General features: G+C 36.8%; 1 protein-coding gene across 1 annotated transcript in view; it reads right to left on the bottom strand.

Moving 5' to 3' along the window:
- Positions 1-516: 516 nt before the first annotated feature.
- Positions 517-20,587, bottom strand: part of CPD (carboxypeptidase D) — a 64,693-nt gene continuing 44,622 nt past the window's right edge. The window contains exons 12-21 of the mRNA XM_046674910.1: positions 19,443-19,766; positions 17,198-17,393; positions 13,827-13,962; positions 12,780-12,911; positions 11,887-11,982; positions 11,697-11,761; positions 7,426-7,557; positions 6,685-6,870; positions 6,081-6,180; positions 517-4,644 (exon numbers count right to left, since the gene is read on the bottom strand). Coding sequence (XP_046530866.1) covers positions 4,418-4,644; positions 6,081-6,180; positions 6,685-6,870; positions 7,426-7,557; positions 11,697-11,761; positions 11,887-11,982; positions 12,780-12,911; positions 13,827-13,962; positions 17,198-17,393; positions 19,443-19,766 — 1,594 coding nt within the window. The 3' untranslated portion in view covers positions 517-4,417. The remainder of the gene's footprint in view (positions 4,645-6,080; positions 6,181-6,684; positions 6,871-7,425; positions 7,558-11,696; positions 11,762-11,886; positions 11,983-12,779; positions 12,912-13,826; positions 13,963-17,197; positions 17,394-19,442; positions 19,767-20,587) is intronic.

Below are 20,587 nucleotides of genomic sequence, written 5' to 3' on the forward strand. Positions count from 1 at the left end.
CCCTGTCAGGAGAGCCCACATTTCTTATATAAGTTTGCTTTCCCAATTCCCATTAGAGCAGCAGTATCAACAAATTATGGCTAAATGAAAAAAGGATATTGAATTCATCACTACTGTGCCTAAAGTGGCAGGACACAGTACTCTAACTGGGCTCATCTGGAAAAAGGATGAAATTTTTAACAAGTTTGAAACAGGTACATAAACCTTTCAATGGCTAGTTTTGTGGTGTTCATTGTGGAATGATTGGACTTTAATCAATCTAGCTGAGCTACAAATAGAAAAGAGAACTGTGGCCACTATATGATGTGATTATTTCAGAAATATAGCTTTCTTTGGAGTCAGTTCATGACGACAAAAGCACTCTACAGGTGACACCCTGTTCCAAGCCTGGTACCATTTTTCCCCTAGTATAGGTAGAAAAACTAAATATATAACTTTCAAATTGGAACAATAACTTTTCCTGGTCTATTGCTTTTGAAAAAAGATTATGAGACAAAACACAAAGAAAGACAAACATCATAAAATAACTTTTATACAGGATTAGTAGATCTGTTTACATATAAAAAACAGAAAGGAACTCATTACAGTTAGATTTCACATAAATTACACAGATTGACTTTTTAAAACTACTATTAACTTCATGTAAAGTCCCTTTTAAAAATTTCATTTTGAAGGCACAGTGCATGAAACAAACCAAAGACTGAAGCACTTGAGATGAATGAGTGTTGGGCACCTCGTATAAATAACTATAGATTGTTCTGGAGCCAGGGAATGTCATTCTGAAAAAATGGAGAGGTGAAAAGTTGATTTTTAATCTGAGCATAAAAAAATATCATTAGGTCATACCTCCAGAAAATCTGCAGCATGGCAGCATAGAATGTAGCTAGTCCACTCATGTTATGCCATTTATAAAAGACATAATCATACATATTTAAATAATTTATATCCAATTGCCTTAAAATGGTAGCCTACTTTCAAATTTCATAATATATTCTGTCTAATCAAAATCAAGTAGGACAATATTTTGAAAGTCAAGTGGAAGATTAATTATTGCTACAAATAGGAGAAATGTGTGTTGGGAGATATTTCCTCATGAACTGAAAATCCAAGTTCAGTAGACATTAATAAGGGCCCCAGTCACCCCAAAAAATCTGCTTTATTTAAAACAAATCAGAAACTCAAAGATTTATCAAAAAATTCCTAGATAGAAAATCACTGAAAGTCAACCATAGTGGAATTTTTTGTAGTGACAATAAAGTTGCTACTGTTAAAAACAATTCCATCAGAGAACCATAACACAGGGCACTATTACAGCATTCATAGCCAAGAAGCTTTTAATACAGCAGGGACAAAACCTGGCACAAGTGCATTCCTGGTGACAAGATGATAAAACTATTTACTGCTGAGAATAAATGGAAATGGAGGAGCAGGTCATGGTTACTGAGTAACCTCATGTTAGCTCAGAAACAGAATAAGCTCAGGCATAAGCACTACCTTTTATTTATTTGTCAACTCAGAATTAATTTTAAGTTCAATACTCATTAATTCAGCAAATTCCATTCAGGTGAAAGTTACCAAAGATTAACCAATCAATCACATTGAGCCAAATATACATTATGTTTCCTTTCTGGAGGATGACAAGGTCCCAAAGCAAATTCCTGCCAATGAGAATTGCAAGCATTCCCCAAGTGGATGGGATCCCAATTACTACACAAGTGTTCAGCAAAATATATCAAAACCAAAAGGTCTTTCCTTCTGAAATTAACTTGAGTTCATCTTATTGAATTGCATAACCAGTACATATACACACATAGGCAGACACTTTGAACATTACCTACTCAATCACTTTGCTCTTATTAAGGAGCTGGGAGGGAAGAAGGCTTAAACTGATCACCAGGACAAAAAACATGCCTTGTGAGTAAAGAAAGGCACAACTCAGACTTGGGCAAATTTCTTAATACTGTGATACTTACTTGCCTCCATGACTCCAAGGAAATGGAAAGTCTCTAGGAGAAACACTCAAGAAATGCATTCCCCATCTCATATGGCTTCAATGCCTTAAGCAGTTAATGTGGCCTAATATTAGATTAGATCCACAAATAAAAGATAAAGCAGGGCTGAGAACACAGTCTTAGTAGTCATGATCCTGTACATTCTTTTAATAGGTATCAGGCTGAGAAGGCCTTGTTTTCCAGAGCAATGCATTATTTAGAATTTCATTAAAGAGTCAAGATTTATAGCAGAATTTGGTTTTCCATTCAGGACAAAATTACTAAAAGAACTACGTGTATGTTCATTTCTAAAAAAGTTTCACACATGCTTAAAAGGTATGGAGCCCCAGCCACTGTGATGTACAATTGAAGATACGTTTAATTCATGAGAGAAATGAATTTAAAAGGCATCCTCTAGTGAAGACCAATGCTAATTAAGTAAAGGCTGTCATACCAACTTTGTTTCATTTCTACCTGCAACATCCCAAGCAGGGCCAGCCACTCACAGGCGCTTTTTTGGTTTTCTGACTTTGCACTCTTAAAAATAAAGCTGAAAAGAGCAATACCACCACATTATCTCCTTAAAGAAAATGTAAAGTACTATTAGGAGAAATTAAATCATGTATATTTCATTAAGTATTACCACCCCGCAAACCATTTTATGTATGTGGTGGGGTCAGAGTAGGGTAGAAAGGGCTCAAAATTTAGAGTTGTTAATAACAGGATTAATACCAGAATGGCTTAACCTTAAACCACCCAAATTCATCAAAGATACTAACAAATGGCATGACCTCATTATCTCTGCTAAACCAAATCTCTTTTTATAAAGCCACTTTGGGTGCATTCCTCACAAAATTTGGTGGAATGATCTTGGTGGGTGGTAAAGCACTCCATCAAGGCTTTGGGATGACTGATACATTAATGGATATAGAGTACAATTTGAAAAGATGAGAGCACGTTTTTTGACTCCCTGATTTAGCACACGTTCAGCAGCAAGTTGGCCTTAAAACATTCAAAGGTATTAAACAGATCATTGGTAAGACTCAGACTTACAAAAAACCATCATTTCCATTGAATAGCATGATATTATAGACACAATAAAATGCAATCTTTCAGGTCTATGCAATAACCTGACTGGCAGTGAAGACGACACTTTCTCACCACAGTGTTGTATCACATGGAAGTCCACAGTTTGCTTTTTTTTTTTAATAGAGGGAGCCATATTTAAAGCCATGCTTTCAACTGAACTTTTAACTCCACTGGTTGATCAAAAAGAAACTATCAAATGAAACACTAGGACAAAGAACCCAAACCCTTGTAGAGGTCTGTTTGAATTAGACTGGCCAAGCTATTTCAACAAAGGTATGCTATTACAGGGTGTAGGCTTGGGCTGGAGTATGAACTGTAGATATTTTGTGTTCAAATGTAAGTTAAGAATGTGCAAGTAGGTCTCGTCCACGCTTCCAGATACTTTCAGTAGAATTCCGATTTTGTAGATTACTGGGTCATCTGAAAACCATAAATGTACATCATAGAAAAAGGTTCAAATTTAGGAAATATTAAAGAATTAGGCATTCCTAGAATAAACTAGTGCTTCACAGATAAAAGCAGCAGCACCTGTGGGTTTTTACCAAGTTAAAAGATAGGCAACATGAGTTTTAGCTTTTGCTAGATCTCCCTCTCAGCTCCATTCAAATGGACACTTAGATCTTTTACAACAAAGTCAACAAGTTCTCCCTTAAAATGGGGATATTTAGAACTTTGCTCAACCTTACAAGAGAGGTAGTGAAATCCTACTTAGAGCACAGCCCACCAGTTCTGATCTAGCCTTGGACAAGTAGAAAGCCAAATGCGGAAGCCCATTTATTCATTTCCTAATATATATTTAATAATCAATTCAGCCTCCATTAAACCTGAATAATAAGAGAAACTCCAGCTATTTAATAACTAGAGAAAAGTACTCCTCAGTAGGTTGAGAAAACCTTGAGTTTTTAAAGCTTTATGTCAGATTCTGACTGCTGTCCCTGCCTTAAGTTTCTGGATTCTTTTGGCCATTTAAAATAAAGAAAAAAAGCCAAAGCCACTAGTAACACCTGATGTGCAAAGTACCACACCCACTAGTTGGCTTTATGCAGTTACAACATAAGCTCCAAACAACTCATCTTAAATTAAAAAGAAAAACAAAGTGGCTGTCCCATTTCTGCTGCATAAATAGAAAGCAGATTTTTTTTTTTTAAAGTATGAGTACTTTAAGGAGGGGAAGTTCAAAACTGCCAGCCAAATTCACAGAAAATACAAATTTAGCAAGTTAACTTCCCAAAGCTCTTCGAAGAAGCAAGATAGTCTCTCTTCTTAATGCAGTGTCTCCCAAAAGGAACTGTAATTTTGCCTGGAACTTATGCTGGGAGATACGTAAGGTGTGTGTTTCAATGTTTGCTAGAATATAATGTTTCCTCTTCAGTGTCCGTTTCATCCTGGAACTCATGGCTTAAGAGGGACTTCTTGGAGCCAGTTGACATCATGCGAATTTCATCTTCATACTCATCGTGATGCTGCCTGAGCCGATGAAAGCCATCCTTGTGCCTGTTAGACTTGATTGAGCAGATGCACCAAATAATGCCAGCTGTGAGGATCAATGCCGACATGGTGGCACCTGCCAAACAAAACCACGTGAGTATATTCGACTTTAAGGATATAAATAGGCAGCTGCTTACAATAGCACTTTTTATAATACGCCCTTCATTTATTTTATTTTTATTTCATGCACTTAGAAATAACCTCTTATTATTACTGAAGTAATACTTGTATAGTACACAAAATTAGAAAAATAGAGATAAGCAAAAATACCAAAAACCCTGCATCACGTTTCCATTACCCAGAGATCATTTTAATAACCCTAGTGCATATTTTTCCAGACCTTTGTGTATGTATTTTTGTATGTGCATGTGTATGTATTTTTTTCTTTCACCACAATGAAATCAAACTGTTTATTATTCTGCAACCTGCTGTTTATCAATCAATAAGTTCTACTTTTCCTTTCCAGTAAATTTTCATCTCATCCAAAATCTTTCATTTACTTAAAATATTTGTACATAGGTTACCAGAATAAGAGTCTTAGTAACAGAAAATAATAATAATAAAATCATAATAAAAACTAAGTTCATGACAGCTAATGAGCGGCAGAGCCAGATTTAGACCATGGCTGAATCCTAGCTCCTGTGTTTCTAACCACTACATTATTCACACTTTATGTGGTTCAAACTAGGAACTCTTCACTTTAAACACCACAACAGGCTCTGTGATTTGACCATGTTTCCAATATACCACTCTCTCTTAACTAAAGATCTCTTCCCCACACACCCTGTAATAAAATTTGGTTATTTTGCATCAAGTCCAAGTTGCATTTAGAAATGAACCAAAGTTCTTTGTGTCAAAAAAGATACAATACAGCCGAATATTTATTATTTTATCACATATTTTTTTCTTTCTAACCTTTCAGTATTTCAAGCTATGACACACATTAACCCTGGAGAAAACAAGTATTTCCTCCTCCCAGAATCTTGGAAAAACACAACTAATATAAGTCAAAGCCCAAAAGACTTATGATCTTAACATAAAGCAAATCATTCATTCAGTCAACAACTCTTCATTAAGACCCACTACATGTCAACCATGGCTCTAGATGCTGGCAATGCAGATAAACTCCCTGTTATCCCAGAGCTTATGTTTTAGTGGGAGAGATCGAATGTAGACAAATAAATGACTAAATACAAAATATAATATCAGGGAGTGATACATGCTATAATGGGAAAAAAGTGGGGTGCAGATGGTGACAGGGGTACTATCTTAGCTAGGGTGATCAGGAAATGCCACTCTGTGGAGGTGACATTTGAGTACAGACCTGAAAACATGAGTGGGAAAGCCATGAGAACATCTAGGAGGACAGTGTTCCAGGAAAATTACATTTAGATAATGAGACATTAGAAGAAAAGTGATTAGCTTCAAGTGATTATTGAGGTGATCCACTCTCAAACTGAAATGTTTTTAACTGGTTTTAACTTTAACTTCTAAAAATTTATATTTCTTTACCTGATACAGTTACCACAAGCTCCCGCGGCAAACCAAATATCCGGTTATCTGTGTCAAAGACTATTACCACAGAACTAGCTGCATCATGATGCACGAAGACCTGGAAGGATAGAGTGCAAGAATTATGAAAAAGCTTACTTAAGGCATATTGTATTCCTGTTATATTCCTAGGGCCTTTATAACAAACCAATGAGATGATTCACTGTCATTTAAAGTAGACAAAATGCTATGAACATATCCCTTTTGCTGCCAAAGGACAGAAAGATAACAAGATTTCAAAATCAAGAGGTGGTCACATTTTTTATTTCTTTATTCTCCACAAGAACAAGAGTTACAAAATAAAATGGAAGTACTCATTTTTGTGTGTGTGTGTGGAAGACTGGCCCTGAGCTAACATCTGTTGCCAATCTTCCTCTCTTTTAGGTGGGATGCCGCCACAGTGTGGCCTAAGGAGCAGTGCTAGGTCTGCACCTGGGATCTGGGTCTGTGAACCCCGAGCCGCCAAAGCAGAGCACGCAAACTTAACCACTACTCCACCGGGCGGCCCCTGAAGTACTCTCAAGAATAAGAATTTACATGATACTACTCAATTTGAGTTTCTTACCTGTGAATGTTGTTGCTGATACCCATCAGCGATGGCATTGATGTTATGGACACCCGGGGCTAACAGTACGTGGAAATAACCTCCCTCTTTTGTGTGTACTTTTATTCCTTCATTGAGTACAATGACTGCTTTAGAGATTGGTTTGCCAGTCTTGTCTTTAACAAATCCATGCACTCCCTTATGAACCTGAAAAAAATGTTTAAAATATAAATTTATGTTTTCATAAGGCCAGTTATTCTAGAGGTAATAGCTTGAGGCATGACAAAAACAAAGAAACAAACAAAACAACAAATAGCCCCATAAGACTGACTTATTCCTCCCTTCCTGCTGACTCTGACCTTGTGTGCTACTCAGTCACTGCTTCAGAGGCATAGAGATGGAAATAAGGGTAAAGAGAACTCTGACATAGTCAAAGCCTAAAGCATTAGAACTCAAATCTTCTGATCCCTTGAAGGATTTACTTTCCACCACAGTACACTGTCTCGAGTAATTCTGTGTGACATTCAAATGAAAGAACCTGCCACACCTCACAGGGTTAAATTGCCTAAATTACAGCAGATTCCAGATATGTGAACTCAGGACACCTATTTAGGCAATATAAATTGAACAAAACTCTCCTTTCTATATACATTGAAAATAAATAATATAATTTTTGGTAATAAATTAAGAAAATGTTTTGATAAAGGTTTTCATTGAACATATTCCTGAGAGTTTGCTTCTAGTTAAAAGGGAAAGACTCACCTCCACCAACATGCTAAGAAGAGATTTTCTATTTTCTGCCCACAAGGAAGGGAGTTGGGTTGCACTAGGAAAGTAGCAGCAGCTTGTGTATACTGTGATTTCTGGACAGTGGCCATAGGTGACACTATAATCCTGATATAAAATTCAAAAACAAATGTAGGAAAATTAATAAGTAAAAGTAAGAAAAAGGCTTTGTAATGCAACAAATGGAATAAAAAGAAAACCTAGTGATGTATACAAAGAATCTGTAAAGCATTTTACAATTGCAAATATAAAGAAATTGCTTGGTATTATAATCAGTCACAAACATGGCCACTCCTAAAAAGGCCAATGAGACCAGGGACTATATCTAATTCACTCTTATATCTCTAGTGCTTCTCACAGTGCCCAGCAGGAAGAAGGGATTTATTAGGGTTTGCTGAATTTATGAATGAATGAATAAGTAAATGCAGAGGGCCGGCTTCCCTCTAAACCCTGGAACTTTACTGCTGCTCTTGGAGCTCTAGAGGTAGAATCACAAGCACTTGTCCTCTCATTATCTTCCACCTGCAGGATCAAGCCAGCTGGACAACAGCCACTGCTTACAAGATAGCATTTATCCAGGATCTGCTTGTGTGGACAGGTTTAAAACCTAACTTTCCACCTTTTCCCCCAAATCTGTTCTTTTTCCTAATTCAGTTAATGATATTAACTCATTTTCTCACACAGAAATGAAATCTCCTGTCCCTGATGTCAATTTCTTGCTATCATCCATCACTTGCCAGATCCTGTCAATTCTACCTCTACAATATCTCTGAAACTTCATCCCTTGATTCCACACCCATTGCCACTATCCTAATCTAGGCACTCATTATTTCTTGTCTAGGCCATTCTAAACCAGTCTCCCTGCACCACACTCTCTCCTTATTCAAAACTATCTAAACCCACTGTTAAGAGATTAATTTTTCCATAGCACAGCTCAGATCATGTCACTATATCCCTGCTCAAAACCTTCAGCGCCCTTTCATTCCTTACTATAACAATCAAAGCCTCAAACTCTCTTTCCCTTCTTGTCTTCTGCTGCTCTCCATTATATCCTATATTATAACAAAACTATACTGCTTATTGATCTCCGCCCATACCGCTTCCTCTTTCTGGAATGTCTTGCTTCACCATCTCTGCATTCCAAATGCCATCTCCTCTATGAAAAGAAGGCTACATCTCTGACTATGTGTGACGTTTTCTGTCTTTAATTTCTCATGGTACATTCAGAATTGCTCTCTTTTAGATCAAATTGATTAATTCTGTAACATAGTTATTTGTACAATGGGCCAGGGAATATATTTTATTTATCACTAATATAGCAAAGTGCCTCACACATAGTAAGCTCTTAGTAAAGAAAGGCGGGAAGGCAGGCAGAGATGGGAAGGCAGTGAATTTTCTGCTTACTCATGTGAATGGAATGACAAGCTAACCACCCATCTGCTAACAACTCCTGACTAATTTGAAGTGGATGGACAACCAATTAAAAGACTAGCAGAAAGAAATTAAAGAAGACCTAAGTAAATGGAAAGACATATTGCATCCATGAACAAAAAGACAATACTGTTGAGATGTCAATACAACCCAAAGTGATCTACAGATTCAACACAACCCCAAACAAAATTCCAACAGCCTTTGTGTAGAAAAAGAGAAGACAATCCTCAAATTCAAATGGAACTAGAAGGAGCCTTGAATAGCCAAAACAATCTGGAAAAATAAAGTTGGATGACTCACAGTTTCAAATTTCAAAACTTACTACAAACCTACAGTAATCAAAACAGTGGCACTGGCATAAAAATAGACATAGAGTCCAATGGAATAGAATTTAGGGTTCAGAAATAAACCCATGGTCAACTGATTTTTGATAAGAGTGTCAAAACCATTCAATGGGGCAAAGAATAGTCTTTTCAACAAATGGTGCTGGGAAAACTGGACTTCTACATATAAACAAATGAAGTTGAACTCCTACTTCATATCATACAAAAATTAACCCAAAATGTATCAATGACCTAAATATGAGAGGTAAATCCATAAAATTCTTAGAAGAAAACATAGGCGCAAATCTCCATGACGATGGATTTCACAATGAACTCTTAGATATGACAACAAAAGCATGAGCAACAAAAGAAAAAAGTAAATAAATTTGAATTCATCAAAATTGAAAACTTTTGAGCATCAGAGGACATTATCAAGAAAGTGAAAAGACAATCTACAGAATGGGAGAAACTATTGACCAATCAAATATCTGATAAGAGTTTAGCATCTGAAATATACAAAAAATTCTTATAACTCAACAAAAAGACAACCAACCCAATTTTAAAATGGATATGGACTTGAATAGACATTTCTTCAAAAAAGATATAGGAGGGAAACAATAGAAAGAATAAACAAATGGGACTTCATCAGACTAAAGAGCTTCTTCAAGGCAAGGGAAAATAGGATTGAAACAAAAAAACAGCTCACTAATTGGGAAAAAATATTTATAAGCCACTTATCCGACAAAGGGTTAATCTCCATAATATACAAAGAACTCACACTGCTTAACAACAAAAAAACAAACAACCCGATCAAAAAATGGGCAGAGGACATGAACAGACATTTCTCAAAAGAAGATATGAATATGGCCAATAGACACATGAAAAGATGTTCATCATCGCTAATCATCAGGGAAATGCAAATCAAAACTACACTAAGATATCACCTTACACCCGTTAGATTGGCAAAAACATCCAAAACCAAGAGCGACAAATGTTGGAGAGGTTGTGGAGAAAAAGGAACCCTCATACACTGTTGGTGGGAATGCAAACTGGTACAGCCACTATGGAAAACAGTATGGAGATTTCTCAAAAAGTTAAAAATAGAAATACCCTATGACCCAGCCATCCCATTACTGGGTATCTATCCTAAGAACCTGAAATCAGAAATCCCAAGAGTCCCTTGCACCCCTATGTTCATCGCAGCATTATTTACAATAGCCAAGACATGGAACCAACCTACATGCCCAGAAACTGATGATTGGATAAAGAAGATGTGTTATATATACACAATGGAATACTACTCAGCCATAAAAAAAGACAAAATTGGCCCATTCACAGCAACGTGGATGGACCTCGAGGGTATTATGTTAAGCGAAATAAGCCAGTCAGAGAAAGACGAACTCTATATGACTCCACTCATAGGTGGAAGTTAGTATATTGATAAGGAGATCTGATCGGTGGTTACCAGGGAAAAGGGGGGGTGGGGGGAGGGCACAAAGGGGGAAGTGGTGTACCCACAACATGACTAACAAAAATGTACAACTGAAATCTCACAAGGTTGTAATCTATCATAACATTAATAAAAAAAAAAAGATATAGAAATGGCCAATAAGCATATGAAAAGATGCTCAACATCATCAGTTGTCAGGGAAATGAAAATCAAAACTGCAGTGAGATACCACTTCATACCTACTATGATGGCTATAATCAAAAAACGGAAAATAAGTTGTTGAAAATATGGAGAAATTGGAAGCTTCATACATTGCTGATAGGAATGTAAAATAGTGCAGTCGATGTGGAAGTTTGGCAGTTGCTCAAAAGTTAAACATAGAATTACAGTATGACCAGCAAATTCCACTCCTAGGTATATACTCCAAAAAATTGAAAACAGGGACTCAAACAGATACTTGCACACAAATGTTCATTGCAGCATTATTTGCAATAGCCAAAAGGTGGAAACATCTGTCCATCAACAGATGAACCGATAAACTGACAAAATACAATAGAACATTATTCAGTTATAAAAAGGAATGGAGTATCGATTTATGCTACAAAATGAATGAAGCTTGAAAACATTATGCTAAGTGAAAGCACCCAGACACAAAAAGACAAGTACTGTACGATTCCACTTCTATTAAATATGTAGAATAGGCAAGTACACAAAGAATAGAAAGTACGTAGAAGTTACCAGAGAGGAAAATGGGGAGTTACTGTTTTTGGGTGCAGAGTTTCCGTTTGGGGTGATGAAAAAGTTTTGGAAATAGACATGGCGATGGTTCCACAACATTGTAAATGTAATTAATGTCACTGAATTGTACAATTAAAAATGGCTAAAATGGCAAAACAAAAAATGCTGTCAGAGGTTAATTTAAGGGCTAGCATGTCAAGAAAGCCATGAAGCAGATGCCACTTGCTATATCAGAAAAGTACCTATTCTTTCACTCAATGGCTGTTATTTACAACTCCATTCTCACTGTATTGTCTAAAGCATACCTTCATGCTGCCCAGGTGACTGTGCCATTCTGCTCCACGCATTACTCCTCCCGGAATATTCTCATCTATGAAAGAATTGAGAGACGAAGGATTAACAAGATCATAAAGCAAGTGTTCTTTGTCCCCGACATGCCCACCTACCCACCCAAAAGCAGCAATAAAAATAACAAAAGGTAGGAAAAATACCTACCTGATTTATTTGGGCAACCTGGCTGACCCAGGTGCATTGATGGATGATTACTTGCATAAAGAGATGCCAAATGCTTTAGAGTCTCTTTGTTTTCCACTACAAAAAGAAAAATTTAGAAATCAGTAGAGAAATCCAAAAGATTTTTCCCCAAGTTCAACTTCATGGACACAAAAGTCATCTTCTAGTAAATCTTGCACCCCACTGAAGTTTACTGAGGAGTCATTATAATTTACTTGTTTCTGTTTAGCCCAGGATAATCCAACTAAGAAGACAAACATCTTCCTTATATTAAAAGGTACTAATGGTAAGTTTACACAACAGGCTACCATACTAAAATACAAATTTACTTTTGGTATGTTTTACTACATTTTGGGGCAACTCTGGCCCAATAACAATATTCCTTATAAGTGCATTGAAAACAACACAAACTATCTCCATATACAATGGTCCCAGAGAGATTCAACAAGCAACTGTTTAACTCACCATAAGGTACAAGCGGTCAGTCAAGGTTTAAAGCAAGGGAGGGCAATTTTGTACTGCTAATATTTGGTTACATACAATATGAGTTTATTGAGGCAGGCACTGTGTCTTATTCACTTTTGTATTCCCAATGTGTACAGACACAATTGCTCAATAAATGCTTGTGGACTAAATTGAACAGATGTGACAAGATGGCTACACTCAATAAAACCAGGCCATCATTAGACTTTACCTCTCTATTCCAAGTAACTATTTAGACTGTTGATAAATGTACTATCTTCTTAGTTTGGTTATTTGCTTATGGAGTATACTCAAATACTTACCATTTAAAAAAAACTTAGAGGGGACATTACTTAATTGGAATTTCCTATATGAGCTTAAACGGCATATACGTAAAGTGATGTTCTACATACCCGTTTGTACTGGCTTGTCATATGGGTATGTGACTAGCACTGAACCACCATCTAAAGCAACAGAAAGACTGAAGTCCTGTCTTTGAATCAAATTTTCAATGATGGCTTTAGTCTCAGGCTGGGAGGCATTATCTAAAAATAGAAAAGTCAAATACAAAATAACAATATCTTACAATTTTAGTGTAACTAAGAAAATATTCTCTACTTGAACACAATCCAAAGGCTAACTTACAAAATCTCTAAACACTTTGTTAACTCCATAAGCCACTATCTCAAGCAAGAAAGATACACTCTGGAAGGTAGATTATTTTGAGCTTCACAAACTTCATGATAACATGTAAACTCTAAGCAAGTTTAAGAAAATTCTTTTTGGAAGCAAAAAGGGATGGACACATCCTCCTTTAAAAAATAATTTAGGGAATGTATAAGTTATCTTTGAAAGAAAGTAGGATTTTTCAGAAAGCAGGTGTTTTCTGCAGCATTGTTTGTAAGAGCAAAAAATTAGAAAGAAACTAAATGTCCATCAGCAGGGAAATGATTGAATAAACTAGAGCATTGCCATTTATTAATTGCATAATAAGATGCCATTAATAAGAATGTTAGAGATCTATAAGTATAAAATGAAAAGATGTCAATGATATATTCAATGAAAACAGTTACAAAACAATATATATAGTTGATGATCCTATTTAAGTTAAATAAGAAATAGGCCCCTTCAAATCAACATACACATATATCATGAGTGTGTATACACACATACATGGGGAGGGTAGAGAGAGAGAATATACATCTCTGTACGACTAGTGGCGGAACTCCCCAATATTATTGATTGAATTTCTCAGAAAAAACTTGAATTACTTGTGCAAATGATAAAGGAGAAAAATTTGAAAAGTTTTCTAGATACCTGTATTCATTTGTACCTTATATCCATAACCTAGAAAGAAAGTACCCCATTACTCATCTACAAAATAGGATCAACCAAACTCCTAGCGACGAGAAATAAAATTATCTGCAAAGTACTTTAATGGCCTAAAAATTAGCCCTTACTTGTGAAGTCTGTATCCAGGTCTTTGCCACGAGCATTTGTTCGTCCTATCTTTGAAGTACAGTCTTTCTCTTGTGCTCTCTCTCGCCCATCTGGATTTAGAGAAGGGACAATCACAATTCTAGTCCTGTCAACCAACTAAAGAAGAAACAGAAATCAATGAGTTTATTAGCTCTAAGTGGAATTACAAGGTACCCTCCTATGCCTCAAAGGGAAACTCTTTATTGTTTGTTTTAAACACAAATTTAAAAGTCATAACTAAAAATAAATAAATAAATTTTAAAAAATTAAATTTTCTCTGGTTCCAAATACAATAAAAAAGAAACAGAAACTACTGCACAACTAATGTTCCCAGAGACCTCCTGATGACTTACACACAACAGGGTTCAGAAACCACTGGCTTCAGACTAAATTCAGCCTGCTGCTTGCTACTATAAATAAAGTTTTATTGGTATGTAGTCATGCCCGCTCATACGGCTGTTTTTGCGCTGTAGTGGCAGAGTTGAGTAGTTGCAACACAGAACATCTGTCCCACAAAGCCTAAAATATATACTACATGGCCCTTTATAGAGAAAGTTTGCTGACCAACCACTGGCTTAAATCAATAACAACGGTGAGACTGTATTTTCCAGATTAAAAACTGGAATGCAGAATCTGACAAATATCAATGTATGCCTGGAAACAATACGACAGAATTGAAATTAGCATGTCAAAAAAAGAAAAAATGAAGTAGGACATTTGTCCTATCCATAACAATTTATCTTCCAGATGATCCATAGACATTAATACCTACATATGTGTTATGAACTGATTTCTGACATACTTCATCCTACATATTTTATTTCTTCTTCTTCTTCTTCGCTCCAAAGCCCCCCAGTACATAGTTGTATATTCTAGTTGTAGGTCCTTCTGGTTGAGCTATATGGGACACCGCCTCAGCATGCCCTGATGAGCAGTGCCATGTTTGCGCCCAGGATCCGAACTGGTGAAACCCCAGGCCACCGAAGCAGATGGCTCGAACTCAATCACTCCACCACGAGGCCAGCCCCCATCCTACATATTTGTAATAGTAAATCAGAATAAGTGATTCCTGGTTTATTTGTTCTGTTAAGGTAGTCTAGAGATTGAAAATATTTGAGACCCTTTAATTCAGTGGTTCTTAAATCTTTCCCCTGGGGGAGATTTTTTTCTGAAGTATGCATGCTTGGGCTTCAGCACAGGTCCCTGGGTATGTATATATTTTCTTGATCTCACCAGACAATTCTGATCCTTAGCACAAAACAAATGGTAATCTCAAGTGATCTAGTTCAAGCCCAATTAAATCAGTGAGGGAAAATCTCATAAACTAGGAGTTTTCAAATTCCTGGTAGGTATTTTACCTATGACATACAGTCTGTTATAATCATAAGATCAGTAGGTAGCAACTCTGACCAATATTAGAACATTGGAATATTAGAATAACCTAAGGAGCTTTTAAAGGAATACTGACACCTCTGCAGATGGGGCCTCAGCAGTGGTATTTTTAAAAATGTCCCAGATGTTTCTAATGTGTAGCCAGGGTTGAGAACTACCATCCTAGGTACTCTCGCATTTTAAAAAAGAACACAAAGGGGCTGGCCCAGTGGCGTAGTGGTTAAGTTTGCCTGTTCCCCTTCAGTGGCCCAGGGTTCGCGGGTTCAGACCTCTGGTGTAGACCTACACATCGTTCATCAACCATGCTGTGGTGGTGTCCCACATACAAAATGGAGGAAGACTGGCACAGATGTTAGCTCAGGGGCAATCTTCCTCACCAAAAACAAAAAGAACAAAAAATGTCTTTGAGACACCTCTCGCAACTCACCTGAAGAAGTCAATGGAATTTGCTTTGCTGAAGATGGCAAAATATATTTCTTTTTTCTTAAAGATTGGGACCTGAGCTAACAACTGTTGCCAATCTTCTTCTTCTTCTTCTTTTTTTATTGGTTTTTTCTCCCCAAATCCCCCCAGTACATAGTTGTATATTTTAGTTGTGGGTCCTTCTAGTTGTGGCATGTGGGACACCGCCTCAACATGGCCCTGATGAGTGGTGCCATGTCCGTGCCCAGGATCTGAACTGGTGACATCCTGGGCTGCTGAAGCGGAGCATGCGAACATAACCACTGAGCCACAGGGCTGGCCCCAGCAAAATATTTTTTTATTAAGTCTGATTTAAATTCATCTCGCCTAATCTCATAGGTTCCTTCTGATCCAAATCATGACAGCAATTCTTTCCAAATCTCTTTTAGGGAGGCAGTGTGGTAGAAGAAAATAGCATAGGCTTTAGAGTGACACTTGCATTTAAATCCTGGTTTTACCACTTACTAGCTGTGTGACTTTCTGTAAGTCATCAAATACCTCTGCCTCAGTTTTTACATCTATAAAATGGAGATAACAAATACAGGATTGAGGATTAAATTTTCATGTATGTAAAGTACATGGTATAGTACCAGGCACACAGTAGGTATTAAACAAATATTAGTTCCTTTTGCCTTTCCTAAGTTCTATGTACACAGTGCCAATTAGCGAGTGTTCTAGAAGGATGCAGTCTTTCCTTCCTTTCTCTAAGACAACACAGAACTAAGTTGCTCAATCATATATGCCTAAGCCACTAGATCAAAGTTCTTTTCTGTAGTCATGGATGGATGGCTAAGTAGACAATGTCATATTGCTTTTTCCAAAATCTCTCAGCAGTCAAAATGTCCAATAACTTTGTATTTATTACATGAAAAGAAAAACTATTTGTCTTCCATCTCACTTTTCAATATAGTATCCTATATAAGTAACTGGGAAGGGAAGCTCCTCCGGTAGACTGTGCAGAACTGTGAAAAGACTGGACATATAACTTGACTATTAAATGAAGGAGGACCAAATACAAACCTTTACTATTTTTCCCTTTACACTGCTTAATAGATACAAAGATATATGATAGACACTATTAACAATAAGCATCTACAAAGATGGTCCATTTTTTTTTTTTTTTAAAGATTTTATTTTTTCCTTTTTCTCCCCAAAGCCTCCCGGTACATAGTTGTATATTCTTCGTTGTGGGTCCTTCTAGTTGTGGCATGTGGGACGCTGCCTCAGCGTGGTCTGATGAGCAGTGCCATGTCCGCGCCCAGGATTCGAACCAACGAAACACTGGGCTGCCTGCAGCGGAGCGCGCGAACTTAACCACTCGGCCACGGGGCCAGCCCCCTAAAGATGGTCCATTTTTAAAGAGCAAAATTTATAATGCACTAAAAGTGTGTCTGTGTAAAATCTAACAGAACATTTAAAACTTTTAAAATTGTGCGTTGATATCAATGTATCACTGAGCTTTTTCCTTTTAGAATGTCAAAACAGGTTATTCTCTTACTTGGGTAAGAGCTGGATTCCTTTTGTAGTTTAGACAGAGAAATTCTGCCAGAGCCAAAAGCAGTTCAGTTCCAACAGGAGCATTTCCATGGATACCAGCAACAAAACGGATCTTTGGTTCCTCAGGCTCAGATACGTTGGGCTTATTGGAGATCTCAAGGGACCAAATGTGACGATATTCAGCACTCTGTCCCAAACTTTAAAAAACAAAAACAAAAAGTCAGCAAGTAATCAAGCATTACATTAATGCTGACTTACAGATTTAAAAAAAAGAAATTAAAAAAACATGAGAAGTCTTAAAATGTCTTTAAAAAATGAGTGATTATGCCAGAAAACCTTAAGGAAACTATTTTTCCTTGACCAAACAAAATCAAATAAAAGTGAGATATTATCAGATTTAGGAAAGATTGTGATTTACCTTAGCATTCCTCCAAATTCAGCCACTCTCACAATATTTGCCCTATCTTCTATAATCTATACTATTATTTAGTTAATATATGTCTGTCTTTTTTTTTTTTCAAAGGTGAGGAAGATTGGCTCTAAGCCAGCATCGGTTGCCAAGCCTCCCCTTTTTGCTTGAGGAATACTGTTGCTGAACTAACATCTGTGGCAATCTTCTTCTATTTTGTATGTGCGACGCTGCCACAGCATAGCTTGATGAGTGGTGTGTAGGTCCATGTATGGGATCCAAACCGGTGAACCCCAGGCCGCTAAAGCGGAGTACACAAACTTAACCACTACGCCACCAGGCTGGTCCCAATATATGCCTTTTCAATTAACTCACATTTTTATTACAGAAAAATTTCAATGTAAATGAATGTAGAAAACCTCACTTGTTAAATCAAAATAAATTTATATAAATAAGACACTATATTTTACTGTAAATGCAATACCAGTATCACAGTAAAAATCATTTAAAATGTCCTGCTTGCCTAAAGAGCTCTGAGCTTAAGGCCTGCTTTCTTTAATATAAAGGGAGATTTACAAGAGTTAGATAGAAAAAATATATTAGCATCAAATTGAGAAGGATTCATAGAATAGAAAAATTATTGCTTTTTCACAATGCTATTCAATGATATTTAGCACTTGTTGGTGGACCACCTATAACTGTCTTGTGTGCCACCACTGGCAGGTATTACATATTTGGGGGGAAATATTTAACTAAAAAGTGCATCTTGAATTGGAAGGTTAAAAAAACTTAAATGAACTAAGTAAATGGATAGCAAAATAATGTCCAACTTTTAGTTTATTTTAAAATAAGGAAGTCTGTAAGCTCAATGTAGTAGTAAGATGGACTACGTTAAAATCTGAACTAGGCAGAAATATTCAAGAATCAGTTGAGGAAGAGACATAATTGGTATTGCCAAAGTAAATATAGCTCTTTGCATCTATGAACATTATAAACCAGTACTTGAGAAGCTAAATTCGCTGGTAAAATTAAAAGGACCAATGAAGAAAAACAAAGTAAAAAAGTAAAAGGCTGGATAATGTTGATTTGGTATGTAGTAGAGAACTATACACTCAGGGCAAAATGCAAAGCACAGTAAAGGCTCTATAATAGGCAAACAATAGGAATCAACAAATTAAGGAAATAATTTTGGAGTAACTGTAACAAGACCTAAAGAGGATTTATAAGGAAACAGTGAAAGGAGGCAGAGAAGCCTCAGAAAGTAAAGGTAAAGGCTGTCACAGCCATCAGTTTTACATAAGCCAGTCCTGCATATTTTCCCAGGACCCTCAATCACACATGACCCTAAGGATTCAGGGAAGCGCCACTGTGAACAGAGAACAGAGTACAGAAAAGGACAGCAACCAGGCTTCATTTTCTAATTTGAAAAAAGGACAACCCCTGACAGGTGAGCTCAGAGTTCCAAATATGTCCCTTGCCCCCAGCAAAATACAAAATACAAAACTAAGTAATATGTAGTCAGAACATGAACCTGCAGCTGACAAGGGAACAGGGTTTTGAAATCACTCAACGTAATCATTAGAACAGGTAATTTTGACATTTTCTGGAGGCACAGGCCATACATTGCTAATCTAACAGGTAATCTCCAATATTTCTCATAAAAGTTTCCAAGATTCATTGTTAGAAAGATCTCCAAGCAAAGTATCTGTTTCAAAATAAGTAAACTCCAACTCTCAATACATTCAGTTTCCAAATAAATAACAAGAACCATTCAACATGGCTTATTCTGAATGTAACTTCTCAAAAAAAATAAAGGCAGTCAGAAGGTGACACTTACTTGGTAAGATTTGTAATATGTGGATAGTTCATCACAAGTCCTCTCAGAAACTCTGACAAGTCTTTGTATGAATGGTATCGATAAAGAGCCAGATTTGAGGAGGAGCGTAATATGAGGGCTTCCAAACCATTCTCAGCTGAAAGGTCTTTAATTAAAGTTTCAAACACTTTAGTAGTTGGATCACTGGCATCCTCAGTGTTGGTGCTATCCCCCTTTCCTTTCTTTGATTCATTGTTTGAATCTGCTGAAGATCGCACAAGCGTGAAGTTGACCTGAATAGCACCTTCACCCTTTACGGTCACATTCTTGGTAACAGGATTATACCTACAATAAAGGAGACAGATCAGAGCCACACTTCTTCAGCTGGAATACTCAAGCCCTGGGGAAACAGACAAGTGCAGAGGATATGTGAATCCTTGAGATAACTGTGGCGTATTTTAAAAAAAGGTTAACAACGGGGGCCAGACTGCTGGCGCAGCGGTTAAGTGTGCAAGTTCCGCTTTGGCAGCCTGGGGTTCGCCAGTTCGATCCCGGGAGCAGACATGGCACCGCTTGGCAAGCCATGCTGTGGTAGGCATCCCACATAAAAAGTAGAGGAAGATGGGCACGGATGTTGCCTCAGGGCCAGTCTTCCTCAGCAAAAAGAAGATTGGCAGCAGTTAGCTCAGGGCTAATCTTCCTCAAAAAAGAAAAAATATTTTAAAAAGGTTAACAATGGCTATAAATGTTTTCACGTACCTACCCTTCAAGAGGTACTCAAACTAACTCTTACAGAACTAAGACAGCTAGTCAGGGGGAGGAGAATATCCTGTGGTAACATCTATACTTATCAAAACATTAAAAAAACTACAAGAGGGTAAAAATGATAAGTTTCAGACTAAACAATCAGGTGGTTCCAGTTCTAAGCTGTTTGTAAAGGAGGGGGAAGATAAAGAAAATTAAGCTTTGTCCAAGGGAAAAAAAGGTATAAGTTCATTTTCTCTTTTTAAGTAAATATATCTTTGTGGAAAGAAAACTTGTAAAAAAAGATGAAAATGGCCTTTCTTAGAGAATTAGCAATAAGAAAGAAAATTTCACTGAAGCAATAAGGTAAACGTACACTAATAATAATAATAAAAAAAAGAGTGTGAAAGAGCTTAAAAGGC

This window comes from Equus quagga, chromosome 11 (genome assembly GCF_021613505.1).
Source record: "Equus quagga isolate Etosha38 chromosome 11, UCLA_HA_Equagga_1.0, whole genome shotgun sequence".
NCBI lineage: Eukaryota > Metazoa > Chordata > Mammalia > Perissodactyla > Equidae > Equus > Equus quagga.